Genomic DNA, 14167 nt, shown 5'->3' with positions numbered 1-14167 from the left:
TTTGGCGTGTTGAAAAAGTTTTGGAAACAGGGGTGATGGTTGCAAAACAGTTAATGTATTTAATGCCATGGAAATGTACACTTAAAATGGTTAAAATGGCAAATTTTATTTTGTATATATTTTATCACAATAAACAAGATTGCTGAAATAAAAAATCTCTACATTCTATTTCTTTTTTCACTCCTACAAGGTTTTAAGTAAGTTGCTTGAGGTCAGAAACTCAGAGAATGAGGGAGTGGGGGAGGTAACAGCACTGGAAATGAATTTTGAAAGCAAAGATTATGTAATGGTTTATCTTTGTTATCTCCCTAAATCCTAGAAAATGGGAAACCATGCAAACTGGGAAGAGAACTACACGTATTGAATATAGTGGATGTTGAATAACAAGATGACTGATTTGAACTGAGGAGAAAAAAATGAATGAATGAATAATGATATACTTATAAGAACACAAAGGAAGTAAGAGTATTCCCATCCAATTAGTCATTCAACAAGAACTTCATCATGTAATAGCATGCAGCAAGAACCTGGATTATCCCATTTTTCTAAAAGGACATGTGGCAGTGTTCTTAAATTTCACGTGATCTTTGTATACCAAAATTTACTTAATACAAAGAGGATAGCAATGTTTAAATTCTTATTAAAATATCTAATAAGATTGTTTATTATTATCCCTTATTCTTATGTAAATTATTTCTGTAATTACTCCAAAAAATAAAAAGTAAAAAGGATCCCTTGGACCTAGGACCTGAAAAACGTGGTGACTATTTTTCCTGGTATACTGAAAGTTAATATATTTCCACTATCCACTGAAAGGCTTTGATGAAATTAACACCCCAGCAGCAATGAGCAATACTGGAGCCCAGATCTGGATTTCTAACCATTTCTCATTAAAAAGAAACAGAGCTCTTCCAAGAAATAGTCAGTTTCAGGACTCAGGCAAGAAAACTACAAGGTAAGCCTGGGATACCTTGTGCCCAAAACCAGAGTAATCATCAAGGAATTAAGGAACATGCCAAAAGGAGGCAAGAGCTAGCTTCAAGGGGCTCCCATTGGCCAAACTGAAACAATTTAAGCATTAGAAGGAATAATGACAAATTATCACACACTAAATGTTAAAAAAAAAGTTTATAGTAATACTAAAAGAGGGGAAGGGGCTCTTCTTTACAGAAAACTGCCAGCTATCAACATAGATGGTTAGAAAATCACTAATTTGCAAACATTAACATAATAACTAATTCAGACAAGGAATACCCATGGTAAAGGGTTGTTGTGGAACAGGGTATGTATAGTCTTCAAGCATTTAATCCTTATACAGGGGAAAGGGTACTTTTATGGTGGAAAGATCTGGCAGATGCCACCTTAAACAAGTAATTAGCAACACCAATCATGGGATAATGTAACATGTATCTCCTGCTGTGAGGCAGTGAGAAGCTATCATCATCTATATAGGATTCTTGCCATAAATGTTTAACTTAATTTTTTCATGATTTTATTCAACACACACCTCCAAATTGTGGGCCATTCCAAAAGAAAACTTCCATCAACTCTTCAAAAATACCAAATTCATAAAGACAAAAAGATGGCAAGGGGGTTGTTGTAGATGTCAGGAGCCTAAGGGAAAAGACAGCCAAATGCAATCTTTCATCGAATCTTGGATGGAAAAACAGCTATAAAAGACATTTTTAGAAAAACTGAAGACATCTGAGTATATTAAATAATAACACTGTGTGCCAATGTTCATATCTTGGGTATGAAAAAAAGATATTATGTTTATGAGGGAATATGACCCTGTTCTAAAAGAATATGATGAGCTTAAGTATTAGAGACATGATGATGTCTGCAATTTACTTTCAGATGGTTCAACAAGGAAAAAAAAAGAAAGAAATACAGACATATAAAGAAAAATCAAGTGGTACAAAATATTATCGATGACTCTAAACTATTCTTTAAACTTTTCTGTTGTTTTACAATTTTTCAAAATAAACAGTTGTAGCTTAAAAAAGAAAAAACTGCCCCCCCCAAAAAAACACTGCCCTAGGGCAGAGTAAAAAGATTGGAACTCACACCAATCTGGAGAAGAAGAATGATGCAAGCTAAAAGATTTTTAAACCCATACTAAAAACATTAGATGAGAAGACATCAAGCACTTATGGTTGAAGCATAGACTGCACCTCCTCTTCCCTTTTCCTATCAGTTTTGGAACTATTCTTGTCTTGTACTCTAATCTGGAGAGACCTGATATAATGAAAATGGGGTTTTCCCCCCTCTTGAAATATTGTATCTTAATGTTTATTAAGAAATTCCAGGGGTGCCTGGGTGGCTCAGTCGGTTAAGCGTCTGCCTTCGGCTCAGGTCAGGATCCCAGGGTCCTGGGATTGAGCCCCGCATCAGGCTCCCCACTCGGCGGAGAGCCTGCTTCTCCCTCTCCCACTCCCCCTGCTTGTGTTCCCTCTCTCGCTGTCTCTCTCTCTGTCAAATAAATAAAATCTTTAAAAAAAAAAAAATTCTAGCCAGTGCAAAAGGCAAGAAAAAGAAATAAAAAGCATGAGGCCTGGAAGGATAAAATAAGGCAATCTTGAGGAATCACAACAAAACTTACACTACCAGGTATCAAAATGATTTATAAAGCTATAATAATTAGTGTAGGTTTGCAAGAAAAGACAAACAGGCCCTTGGAACAGAGTCAAGAAATGGACCCACACATATAGTTACCTTATTTATGACAAAGATAATGATGCAATGGAAAGAGGACAATCTTTCCAATAAATAGTGATGGGGCAACTAGGAATGGTAAAAATGAAACCTAACCTCAATCCCCCATTATACACAAAATCAACTTCAGGTAGACTGTAGATCTAAACATGAAAGGCAAAACAATAAAGCTAGAAGATAAGAGAATATCTTCAGAACATTAGGGTAGGAAAGACTTCCTAAAAACAAGACAAAAAACAAAAAACAAAAACCACCAATCATAAAGGATTGTTAAAATTCAGAATTTCTTCTCTTCATCAAAGGACACCATTATAGAGTGTTAGTCAAGCCACAGACTAGAGAAGAAATTTACAAAGCATTCCTAAAAAAGCACTCGTATCTGGGCGCGCGGGTGGCTCAGATGGTTAAGCACCTGCCTTCGGCTCGGGTCATGATCCCAGGGTCCTGGGATCGAGCCCCACATCGGGCTCCCTGCTCAGCGGGGAGCCTGCTTGTCCCTCTCCCTCTGCCATTCCCTCCACTTGTGCTCTCTGGCTCTATCTCTCTGTCAGATAAATAAATAAAATCTTAAAAAAAAAAAAAGCACTCATATCAAAAGTAGATAAAGAACTGCTATGAACCAATTAGAATATGGTGAACATCCCAATGGAAAATGGACAAGAGATGAGCAAGTATTTTACCAAAAACAAACAAAACAAAAAAGCAAGTGGCCAATAAATATTTGAAAAGGTGATCAACCCCATTAGTCAATATTAAAATGGCTAGCCAATATGAAACAGATAACAGTGGTGATGAGAACGTGCAATAGCTGGAACTTTCACCCACTGCTGACAAATTGGTATAACCACTTTGGAAAACAAGCATTATAGGTAGAACTGAAGACAAATACCCCATTAGAAGTTCAGGGCAAAAAGTACAAACAACCCAAATTGTTCACCCGAAAAATCAAGAGAGTCAATGAAGATTATAATATCAGCCTAGCACACACAGAATTTTCATTATATTATATATAATACCCCCCAGTCCCATTATCCCTTTCTTCACACAGGAGAAATGGATGCTTATAATTGAAGATCAGTATGATTCTCAAAACACATTCCAATGGCTTCTCGTATCATAAAAATAAAAACCAAAATCCTTACAATAGCCTGGCACAACTCTCACCTTGACTCATTCTGAGCTGGTTGCCGGGACTAGAAATGTCTTTTCCAAAATATCCTCCTTAATCAAAACTTTCTTTTCTACCTAGCTTTACCTATCACAAACCATCGGACATTTTAAATGTGCCTATTCCATGCCTTTACCACTAGAATGTAATCTCCACAAAAGCAAGGACTTTGTTTTGTTCATTACTGTATCCTCAGCAGAGGATGGCATGTAGTAGGTATGTGCCTGCCATGTGGCATTCAACTCAATATTTGTTGAAAAGTTACATGTTTGGATTCTGGGCTTGGAGAGAAGAACAGCTGTTGTATGAGGTACACGGCTGACAGTTTCTTAAACTATGGGCAGTTCAGTTTATCATAAGAAATATGAAAACCCTCCATTAAGTTAAATTAATTGTTCTGCTTTATGAAGAATTTGAAAGATTTAGTATTAATCCAGGATCTACATCAGGAAAGTATAAATTATTCCAAACTCCAATTGATAATTATAAGAGCCACTCAGCAGTAATCATAACAAAATAATATTATACTCATGAATTCTCCAAAGTTACTATTATCCTATAAACCTATGAAAACAATACTATATACCACTTTTTTCACATTACAATAAAATCTCAGTAATTCTGCTAATAAAAGATAATAGTACCTGGAAATATAAAATGCAGATATTGTAGAAATATTACCCTGGCCAAGAAACCAAAATTTCAACAAATGCAACTCTAAGATAGAACTAGATTTAACAAGATCTGAGTATCAGGAAACTTCCCTAGGACAGCCCACTACAGTCCTAGATCATAACTTTTATGGCATAGGTCAGTCTAGAAAAGCTCCAAAGTAGCTCACGTTTTTCCACCAAATATTTTACTGCCATTGGTAAAAACATATTTAGTTAAAAGAAGGAAAAAAAAAAAGATGAGCCAAGTTCTTTCTTGTCCCACTGTAATCTTCTGACAGAGAATTAAGAGCAAATAAAACCTCCAAGGAAAAAAAAAAAGGAAATCAACTGGGGAACGGATGTTTGAATAAATTATATCTATCAATTCTGGAATAACCAAGAAAATAAACCACATTAACTGGTGTTCAAACTAGCCAAGAGCCATTTTTCAGGCCCAGAGTGTATTTAGCAATTAAAGATACAACATCCCAGTTTCATTACAATTAATTAAAGTAAGTTTTATCAACAGCCTTTATTGAAAGAGCTAAAATCCCATCCAATTTCACTCACTTTTAGCTAAAATAAGAAATGAAATTGTGTGCTTTAAAAACATTTAATGGTGTTTTCCTATATAAACTGTGAATACTTACATACATATAAACATAACTGTAACCACACTACACATACTGCTCTACAATTTTTAATGCCTGCATAAAAGCTCCTCATACTATCATGATTTAATCAATATCCTAACGTTGGATTTTTAGTTTTTCATTATTATAAACAAAGCTGCAGGGAACCTTTCTGTACATGTCTTTTTGCTAAATCAAAAAGGAATAAACAAAGCTTTAACTAAAAAAAAAAAAAAGTTTTTGAAAATGTTTCAGCCTTGATACTATAAATGAAAACAATGTTAAAATATTTGATCATGGGGGCGCCTGGGTGGCTCAGTCGTTGGGCGTCTGCCTTCAGCTCAGGTCATGGTCCCAGGGTCCTGGGATCGGGCCCCACATCGGGCTCCATGCTCCGCCGGAAGCCTGCTTCTCCCTCTCTCACTCCCACTGCTTGTGTTCCCTCTCTCACTGTGTCTCTCTCTGTCAAATAAATAATAAAATAAAATCTTTAAAAAAAAAAAAAAAAAATATTTGATCATGTCCATTTATTACAGATGTTGCCATTTGCTGAGGCTGGGGCTCATTTATGCTCCTCCTTTGTCTTTTTTCCTTAGTCACTAATTTTTTGTACTTGTTATTCATTGCTCCAAAGTATAAACAAAGGAAAAAAGAGAGAGGAACCAACTTGTCATACTTCTTAGCTGAATTTGGGAAAAAAAAAAAAATCCAAAAAACAATGATGAGCAACATTTAAACCACATTACCTGGCAGCCATTCTCAAACAAGGCTCCCAGTGAAAATAATGCCCTAAATCTAAGGTGTCCACTGTATGTGATGAATTAATTTCTCTCCTCTGCATCTAAAGCCTACTAGCTAGGTGTATACACACACACACACACACACACTCGTATCATTTTCTTGATGTTAGTTCTTTCTCACATTGGGAAAACCATTGGAAAAACCCAAGTCCTAAAGCACATTTAACTGAATTTATATAAAAAAATACTAAGTGTCACACAAATATAAAGCTACAATGACATTTTTCCTTTTTTCATTCTAAGAATGTCCGAACACTTCTATTTTACTGTACAATATCTGGGTTGGTTTTAAAGCCTAAATAAAGTCCCTGACAAAAAAATGTTGAGTATTTACTAGGTAAAGTTTTCCTATACTAAACTATAATTAAAGTATAGCTATCTAACCAGTATATTTTGTGGCATTATGGGTCTCCTGTTCACTGCAGCAGATCCTTTAAAATACAGTGTAGTCTATTTAGGGAAGGCTTTATCATCAACTGGGAATGATTTTACATACCCATGACACACACACACACATGCTTATTTTATGTGCCAAAACATTAACACAACACAGATATTTGGTAACATAATGTCTACTGAAAATAGTTATTTAGGTTCCCACAGGACTGTAACTGAAAAGGCAGTCTTCAAATGTAACTGAATATTACACCAGAAAGCTGTTCAGAGCACCCCAAAATGTATCCTTTGTATTTCAGCCACACTAACATCAGAATAAAACTAAGGATATCTCTTTTTACCATGACAAACAGAAGAAAACATATCAAAGTCAGCATTATGCACATGTTATACTATGAAAGAGACGAGTAATTTCTCTACAGAACAGACTACAGGCAATGGGAACACCATCTTCTGAGGGTCTGTTTCACATTTCCTAAAAGAACAAAAAATGTAAATACTTTTGCCAAAAATGAACAAATTGTTCTCATAAAGAGCTGTCTTTTCTTTTTCTCTTAAAAAAACATTAAGATCCATTAACGTCTTATAATTTAAATACACAATACTTGTTGGATTAAAAAAAAAAAAGCCAAGTTTAAAACCCAGCAGTTGTATAAGGCACTAGGAAAAAAATGGCTCTCAGAAAAGGAAATACAATGCATAAAATAAGTAGGAAAGATTCCCACAGTCATCCTAACAGGTGGTTTCCAAGCAAACCAGAATTTTTTAGGTTCTATGAAAAGTCCCTCATCTAGCTGAACTGAGTATATTTATATACCTATGTAAATAGTTATTTTTATACAGGAATGTTCAATAGAAAGTTAGGGATTCCCACTGTTAAGAGTTTTGCAACTTCCTAACCCTTTTAACCAAGATACTCCTAGTATGGCCTAGGACATTTTAAGTAAAGTAATGCTGCTTGTCAAAGTAAGAATTTCAAACTCCGCAAATAACCTGAACCTGAAATGCTACAGAATCCAAAGGGAAAAAATCTCAGATTAAACAATAACACCGTATTCCTTAAACTGGGCATACTTCTTCATATACAATCCCATTAGGAAATGCAAAATTTTCTCTCTACACTGGCAGATTAAAACTCACGTATGATACGACTGGAGTTAAAATGTAATAAAATAGCGTCCTATCCTGACAAAAACTAAACCACCAAAGCTGGAATTGCACATGAAGGCTATCATTACAAAACTAATGAAACTTCTAAATGCAATCAGATAAAAGAGCAACAAAGAGTATACATTTTAGCAACAATTTTTTTTAAAAAGCTATTAAGGTGAGCACTTCCATTTACCGCGTACCCCAAACCAAAAATAATTCCCACGCATTGTTGCATTCATTAAGTCAAAAAATTCACTCTGATACGCAAGTTAAACAGATTGTCACCTCCCTCTTTCCCATCCCTTCCCTCCCCTCGAAGGTCAAAGGGCTCCAGACAAAAGACAACAAAAGCACGTGACAAAAGTTTCTCCCAACACTTTCTCTCTCCAGGCCTAGAGGCTGTGCTCCTCCCCGGTACCGGGTCAAGATCGAGCTGGGCCCCAGACCGGAGGGCTGCGGCCCACAGAGGACAGGAGGGGGCTGCCGGGGCGGGCGAGGGGGAGGGGGATCGGACCCCGACGAGGGTCCCAGCCCCGGGAAAGGGGGCGCGGGCGCCTCCCGAGACCACCGGCGGAAGCGCGGGGCCCGGAGCGCGGCCTGTTACCTTTTCCTGCTCCTCGCGGAGCCGCGCCACCTCCGGGGCGCGCAGCGGCGCCGCGGCCGCGGCCGAGGCCGAGGCCGAGGCCGAGGCGTGGGGCCCGGGGTCGGGCGGGGCCTCCATGGCGGAGGCGCCGGGACCTCAGCGGGGCGAACGAGTCCTAAACAAATGTTTATGGAGGCGGCGTGGCCGGCGGCTGCCCAGCGCCCGCGTGCTCGCCCTCATGCGCTGCGCGCCCCGCGCTGAGGAGGCCGCGCCTGCCTTCTCCGCTGCCGCGGCGGCCGCTGCTCGCGTCCGGGCTGCCCGCGGCCGCATCTCACACACGCATGCCGCCCGCCGCCGCCGCCGCCGCGGGCTCGAAGCAGCAGGCGGGCCGCTGAGAGCCGGAGGCGCCTGTCCGGTGGCCGGGCCGAGTCGGGCGTCCTGTGGCGGCCGCGCCTCCTCCGCGCCTCCCTCGTAAGCTCCACCCCTCGCCCCGCCCCGCGCGGCACGCCGGGAAGCGCGCGCGCAGCCTCCGCCCTTGGCCCCGCCCCCGATGGGTCACGTGGTGCTGGAGCGGCGGGACTAGGGTAGGCTCAGCCGAGGCTCCGGTGGGTTGTAGCTCTCTGGAAGCTTTCATTCTAGCGGGATTGACGCTCAGTGAGCGCTCATGGAAGTGGGCACTGTCTTATCCTTGCGCCTTCTTCATCCTCCATGCGCCACTCGTTTAGCGCTGCATCTGGCGATAGGAGCTTGGATAATGCACCAAAGCTGTTTCGTAAGAACATTTAATTTTAGCAAAGTCAACTCCTTCCTGTGCCTGTTTAATGAATTAAAATATACAATTATACTTTGCCGTGTATTAATTACTGTGCTTATATTAATATAGTGCTATGTTTGGACTATTTAAGAGATTTTTCAAGGATAACTTTGCCCATTCTTTTTCTCTTATTTTAGAACTATGCCCTTTTTCTCATACTGTACACAGTAGGCACCCAATGAATGCTTACTGGCTGGAACTGGCCTTGGCCTTACACCTCTGCTCCAACTCGTAACAGAAATGGATGGATCCTGTTCCTTCAGCATTGTACAGATGGGAATAGGCTTGGAGGTACCTGCAGTTTACACCTTTGTGTGCCTGCTTGCTCTATTTCTCTTCCCTCTCTCCTGGCCTGCTCCCCAGTCCAGATACACTCTTTTTCCATTTGCTTCAAAGGAAGACAGAAGGAAAACTTGGGCAAATGATAAATGTTAATTCCTCTCTTTTCCTCACTGCATAGACGTTGGCGTCAACATCTTTGAAAGAGGCCGAATCTGACTGCTCATACACCTCCTCTAGCTCCATCATCATCTCTCTGACCTCAGCCACCTCAGTAGCTTCTTCTCTGGCCTCCTTGTTTCCACTCTTGCCCCCTGAAATGGACATGGTCGGCTGCCCAACCGACCTTCCCTCCTTCAGATGGTCAGCCCTAGCCCACACAACTCCTGTGCCTGTAGGAAGCTGACCCACCCCCAGCTCCAGTCTAAAGGCAATGCATTTACCCCATAAGTGGCTGATTCAGGAATGAGCATGTGACACTTCACAGACAGAGGTTTCCTGAAGGCTTCTGAAAAAGTTCTCCCTCATTCTTCAGAAGCGTTTCCATAAAAAAAAAAAAAAAAAGTCTATCCCTTGGTGGGGAAGTACAAAGCATATTTCAGGTCTAGTAAGACTGCCTAGACATCCCCTAGACTCAGAATGTAGTTGAGTCTGTGGTCAGCAGAGCCAAGAGACAGAACTTGAATTCTTCACTATTTCACAGAACTTGATTCAGGGCTGAATCAGCCAATTCTGAAATCTGCATTACCTCTGGACTTCTGGTTAAAGAAGCCAGTAAATTTCCTGACTGATTAAAGCAGTTTGCATCAGGTTTTCTATCACTAGCAGCCAAAGACTCTGATTCATGCACCCCCAATCTATTCTCAGCTCAGCAGCCTGAGGGAGCTTTTAAAAATAACCAGATCATGTCATTCTCCGTGTTTGAGCCCTCCATGACTTCCCCCTGCAACTAGAATAAAACCCAGATGTCCTACTAGAATTCCGTATTATCTGACCCACCTTTCCCACTTCCTTGCATGCCCCCTGCCACTCATATCAATCACAATTGGTTTCTCCCTTCTCCTGCCTCCGGGTCTTGGCACTGGCTGATCTTTCTGCCTGCAGTACTTCTGCCAGATCTTTGCATGGTCTACCCCTTTGCATTACTCAGGCCTCAATCCAAATGAAGAGGCTTTCCTGACATCCTTCCCGTAGAAGGCCCTCCCCTCTCCTCCAAGCATCCTCCAGCACCTCACTTTTTAAATGTTCATAGCACTTACTACTTTTTAGGATTCTCACTTTTATCTGCTTCCATGCTAGTTACCATCTCTTCACACTAGAACACCAGCTCCATGAGAGCAGGGACATGGTAGACATTCCATGGACACTTTCTGCTTCCTAGAGCTCAGAAGTGACAGTAGAAGAACTTGAACTATAAACCCAGACAGACCCAAGTTGTGATCCCAACTCTGCCACTTGCCTGCTGACAAGCCTTAGGCAAGACACTTAACATCCTTCTGAACTTCATTAACTTGTACAACAGGTCTTAGAGTGCTACCTGCCTCAGGGTTGGCTTGAAGAATGAGAGTGATCACAATTGTAAAACTTCCTCCATCCATCTAAAATCCTTCAAATTATAATCACTCATCCAGGTGAACATCAGGCACCCCAAAACACCTTTAACAAAAGAAAGTGAAATTTCGGCAAATATTCTTGACCCCCTTCCATGTACCAGGCCCTCCACTGGGCACAGGGGACATGAGGGGAGCAAGGCAGGCACCAGAATTGTCCACGGATCTTGGAGTCAAGGGAGGGCTGCAGACCTTAGATGAGGTTCTAACAATTCTATAGGAAGGTTGTCCTTAACCCCCAGGTCAAAAGATCATCCCCTCGAGGAAATTCCCCTAGTACTTCATCTGCTTATTCTTAGGTTGACACTGATCACTTTAATCCTTGTAGTATGTGGTTTTTCTGTACATTTCAGCCTCCCCTCCAAGGAAAGGATGAAATCTTCCTTAAATCTGAAAAATACATAGCAACAGGCATGGCAGTTGCTGCAGTTTGTTGCCATCTCTCAGATGCCAGTGACAGAAACCCAACTTAGAGTGACTTACGCAAAAAAAAAAAAAAAAAAAAAAAAAACTTTAAAGGCAGGGATCAGGAGGACATCAGGCAAATAGTGGAGTAGGAGGCCCTACGGATCAGTCCCTTCATCAAAACAACATCTAGTTTCTATCAACTAGAAACAGGAAACACTTCAGAGTCAACTATTTTGCAACTCTGGAACCTGAACAGATACAAAAACCAGGAGAGTGCTTGATGAAGGAAGAGATGCTAACTGTTGGTAAGAGGATAGTGGTGGGGAGGGGCTTGTGAGAACCAGCTGCCAAGCCCCATTCCTCAGCCGCCACCCCACCATGCAGCTGTGGGATTAGCAGCCAGCATTCCTGGAGTGGTTGGCTGATGCCAGGGTGAGCAGTAAGATCCTTGTTCTCCAAAACTTTGGGGTTATGCATTTTGGTCAATCTACCAGCTCCCTGAGAGACTGGTGGAGACAGCACCAACTCTTGTCTGGGTTTTAGCTTTCTGGAATCCTGGCAGTTTCCCCTGACAGCATCTATTGGAAGATTTAAGGGACAGAACACTTTTTTTTTTTTTTTAAGGAAATCTTTGTCAAATCACTGAATCGCTGCAGAGCTAACAGAACAGAAACTTCAGTGACCATACATACCAAGGAATACACTTTGAAAAAAAGGTTGGAAAATCACTAACCAAATGGTGGCAACCTCCAACAAGCAAAACTCAGCAATCTCTGAGGAGCAGGAAAATTGGATTTCCAGAGTTACCGCATAATAATACTCAAAATGCCGAGTCCTCAGCAAACATTATAAAACATTCCAAAAAACAAGGATGTAAAGCCAATTCACAGAAGAAACAATAATTAGAAACCATCCCTAAGGAAGCCCAGACATTGGAAATATTAGTCAAAGACATTAAATCAACTGTCTTAAATATACTTAATAAGCTGAAGGAAATCATAGACAAAGAACTAAAGGAAACCACAAGAACAATGTATGAACAAATAGGGAATGGCAATAAAGAGATCAAAATTATAAAAAGGAACAAAATGGAAACACTAGAGCTGAAAAACACAATAAACAAAAAATAAAATAATAAATTCACTAGAGGAGCCAAAAAGCAGATTTGAGCAGGCAGAAGAAATAATCAGCAAACCTGAATATAAGACACTCAAAATTATCCAGTCAGTTACAGAAAGAAAAAAACGTGAAGAGATAGGAATAGAGCCTATGAGCCCGAGGGACACCACTAAGCATACCAACATTTGCACAACAGGAGTTCCAGGAGAAGAAAGAGAGAAAGTGACCAAAAATTTTGAAAAAATAATGGCAGAAAACTTCCCAAATTTGATGACAGATTTGAATACACACATCCAAGAGGACTAAGCAACTCCAAGCAGGATAAACTCAGAGATGTGTATAACTGAGATACATTATAGTCAGATTGTCGAAACATAAAAACAAAAAGACAGTCTTGAAAGCAACAAGTAACAAGTGACTTGTCATATACAAGGAATCCTCAATAAGATTAACAGACAATTTCTAATCAGCAATCATGGAGGCCAAAGAGCATATTCAGTCCTGAAAGGGAAAAACTACCTCTCAACAAAGAATTCTATATTGGACAATCTATCTTTCAAGAATGAAAGAGAAATTAAAACATTTCCAGATAGGGAAACACAGGAACAAGATGGCGGAGGAGTAGGAGACCTGGATTTCATCTGGTCTCAGGAATTCAGCTGGATAGGGATCAAACCATTCTGAACACCTACAAACTCAACAGGAGATCGAAGAAAAGAATAGCAACAACACTCTGAACAGAAAAGCGACCACTTTCTGGAAGGTAGGACGTGCGGAGAAGTGAATCCGAGGCGATATTCGGGAGGATAGACGGCAGGGGAGGGGCCTCCGTCGGCCGCTTCTGGCAAGTGATAGACCCGCGTAGCACAAAATCGGAACTTTTAGAAGTCAGCTCCGCTGAGGGACGTCACTCCAGTGGCTAAGTAGGGGGTGGAACCCTTGTGGGACAGTGTGGTCTCAGGACCCTCAGGGTCACAGAAAGACCGGGGGGGCCTGAGTGCGGCAGAGCTCCCAGGTATCGGAGCCGGGAAGCCGGCTGCAGAGACGGAGCCAAGGCGCAGGCTCTCAGCTTGGGGTTGCCATAAACCATGATCCGCGGCACAGTCGGGCCACTGCTCCTCCAGCAGGGACCCGACAAGCGGCAGATCTGGGGAGACTCCCCTTCTTCCCCCGGGAGGAGCGGCGCGGAAGCGCACCGCAGGGATCTGCTGGGTTTGGAGACTCCACGCGGGGTCGGGTGCCAGAGATAGAAACGTGCGGTCACAGGCCAGGTGAGCACGGAGTGCGGCCGGAGACCGGGGAGACGGGAGTGACTGACTGCTTTTCTCTGGGGGCGCGCTGAGGAGCGGGGCCCCGAGTTCTCGGCTCCTCCGGGGCAGAGACTGGGAGGCCGCCATTTTCACTCTCCGCCTCCAAAGCTGTACGGAAAGCTTGCAGGGAACAAAAGCTCCCGAGAGCAAACCCGAGCAGATTACTTAGACCGGACCGGTAAGGGCGGGGCAATTCCGCCTCCGGCAAAGACATTTGGGAACCACGGCAACAGGCCCCTCCCCCAGAAGATCAGCGAGAACAGCCAGCCAAGACCAAGTTTACCGATCAATGAGAACAGCAGAACTCCAGCGCTAGGGGAATACTGCACATAGAATTCATGGCTTTTTTACCATGATTCTGTAGTCTTTCAAAGTTAATTATTTTTTTTAACTGTCTTTTTTTCTTTTCTTTTTTTTTGAATTTTTCTTTTTCCCTTTTTCAACCAACATCTTATCAATCCCTATTTTAAAAAACATTTTTATTTTTCATTATTAGAGTCATATTCTATCCATTCATAGTAGTTACCC

The 14167-nt window shown here is 41.5% G+C and overlaps 1 protein-coding gene across 1 annotated transcript in view; it reads right to left on the bottom strand.

The window, feature by feature from the left end:
- Positions 1–8556, bottom strand: part of URI1 (URI1 prefoldin like chaperone) — a 72520-nt gene extending 63964 nt beyond the window's left edge. The window contains exon 1 of the mRNA XM_032390099.1: positions 8121–8556. Coding sequence (XP_032245990.1) covers positions 8121–8237 — 117 coding nt within the window. The 5' untranslated portion in view covers positions 8238–8556. The remainder of the gene's footprint in view (positions 1–8120) is intronic.
- Between the last annotated feature and the right edge of the window lie 5611 nt (positions 8557–14167).

Source organism: Phoca vitulina, unplaced genomic scaffold (assembly GCF_004348235.1).
Source record: "Phoca vitulina isolate PV1807 unplaced genomic scaffold, GSC_HSeal_1.0 scaffold58, whole genome shotgun sequence".
Classification (NCBI taxonomy): domain Eukaryota; kingdom Metazoa; phylum Chordata; class Mammalia; order Carnivora; family Phocidae; genus Phoca; species Phoca vitulina.
This window is presented reverse-complemented; position numbering and strand designations above follow the sequence as displayed.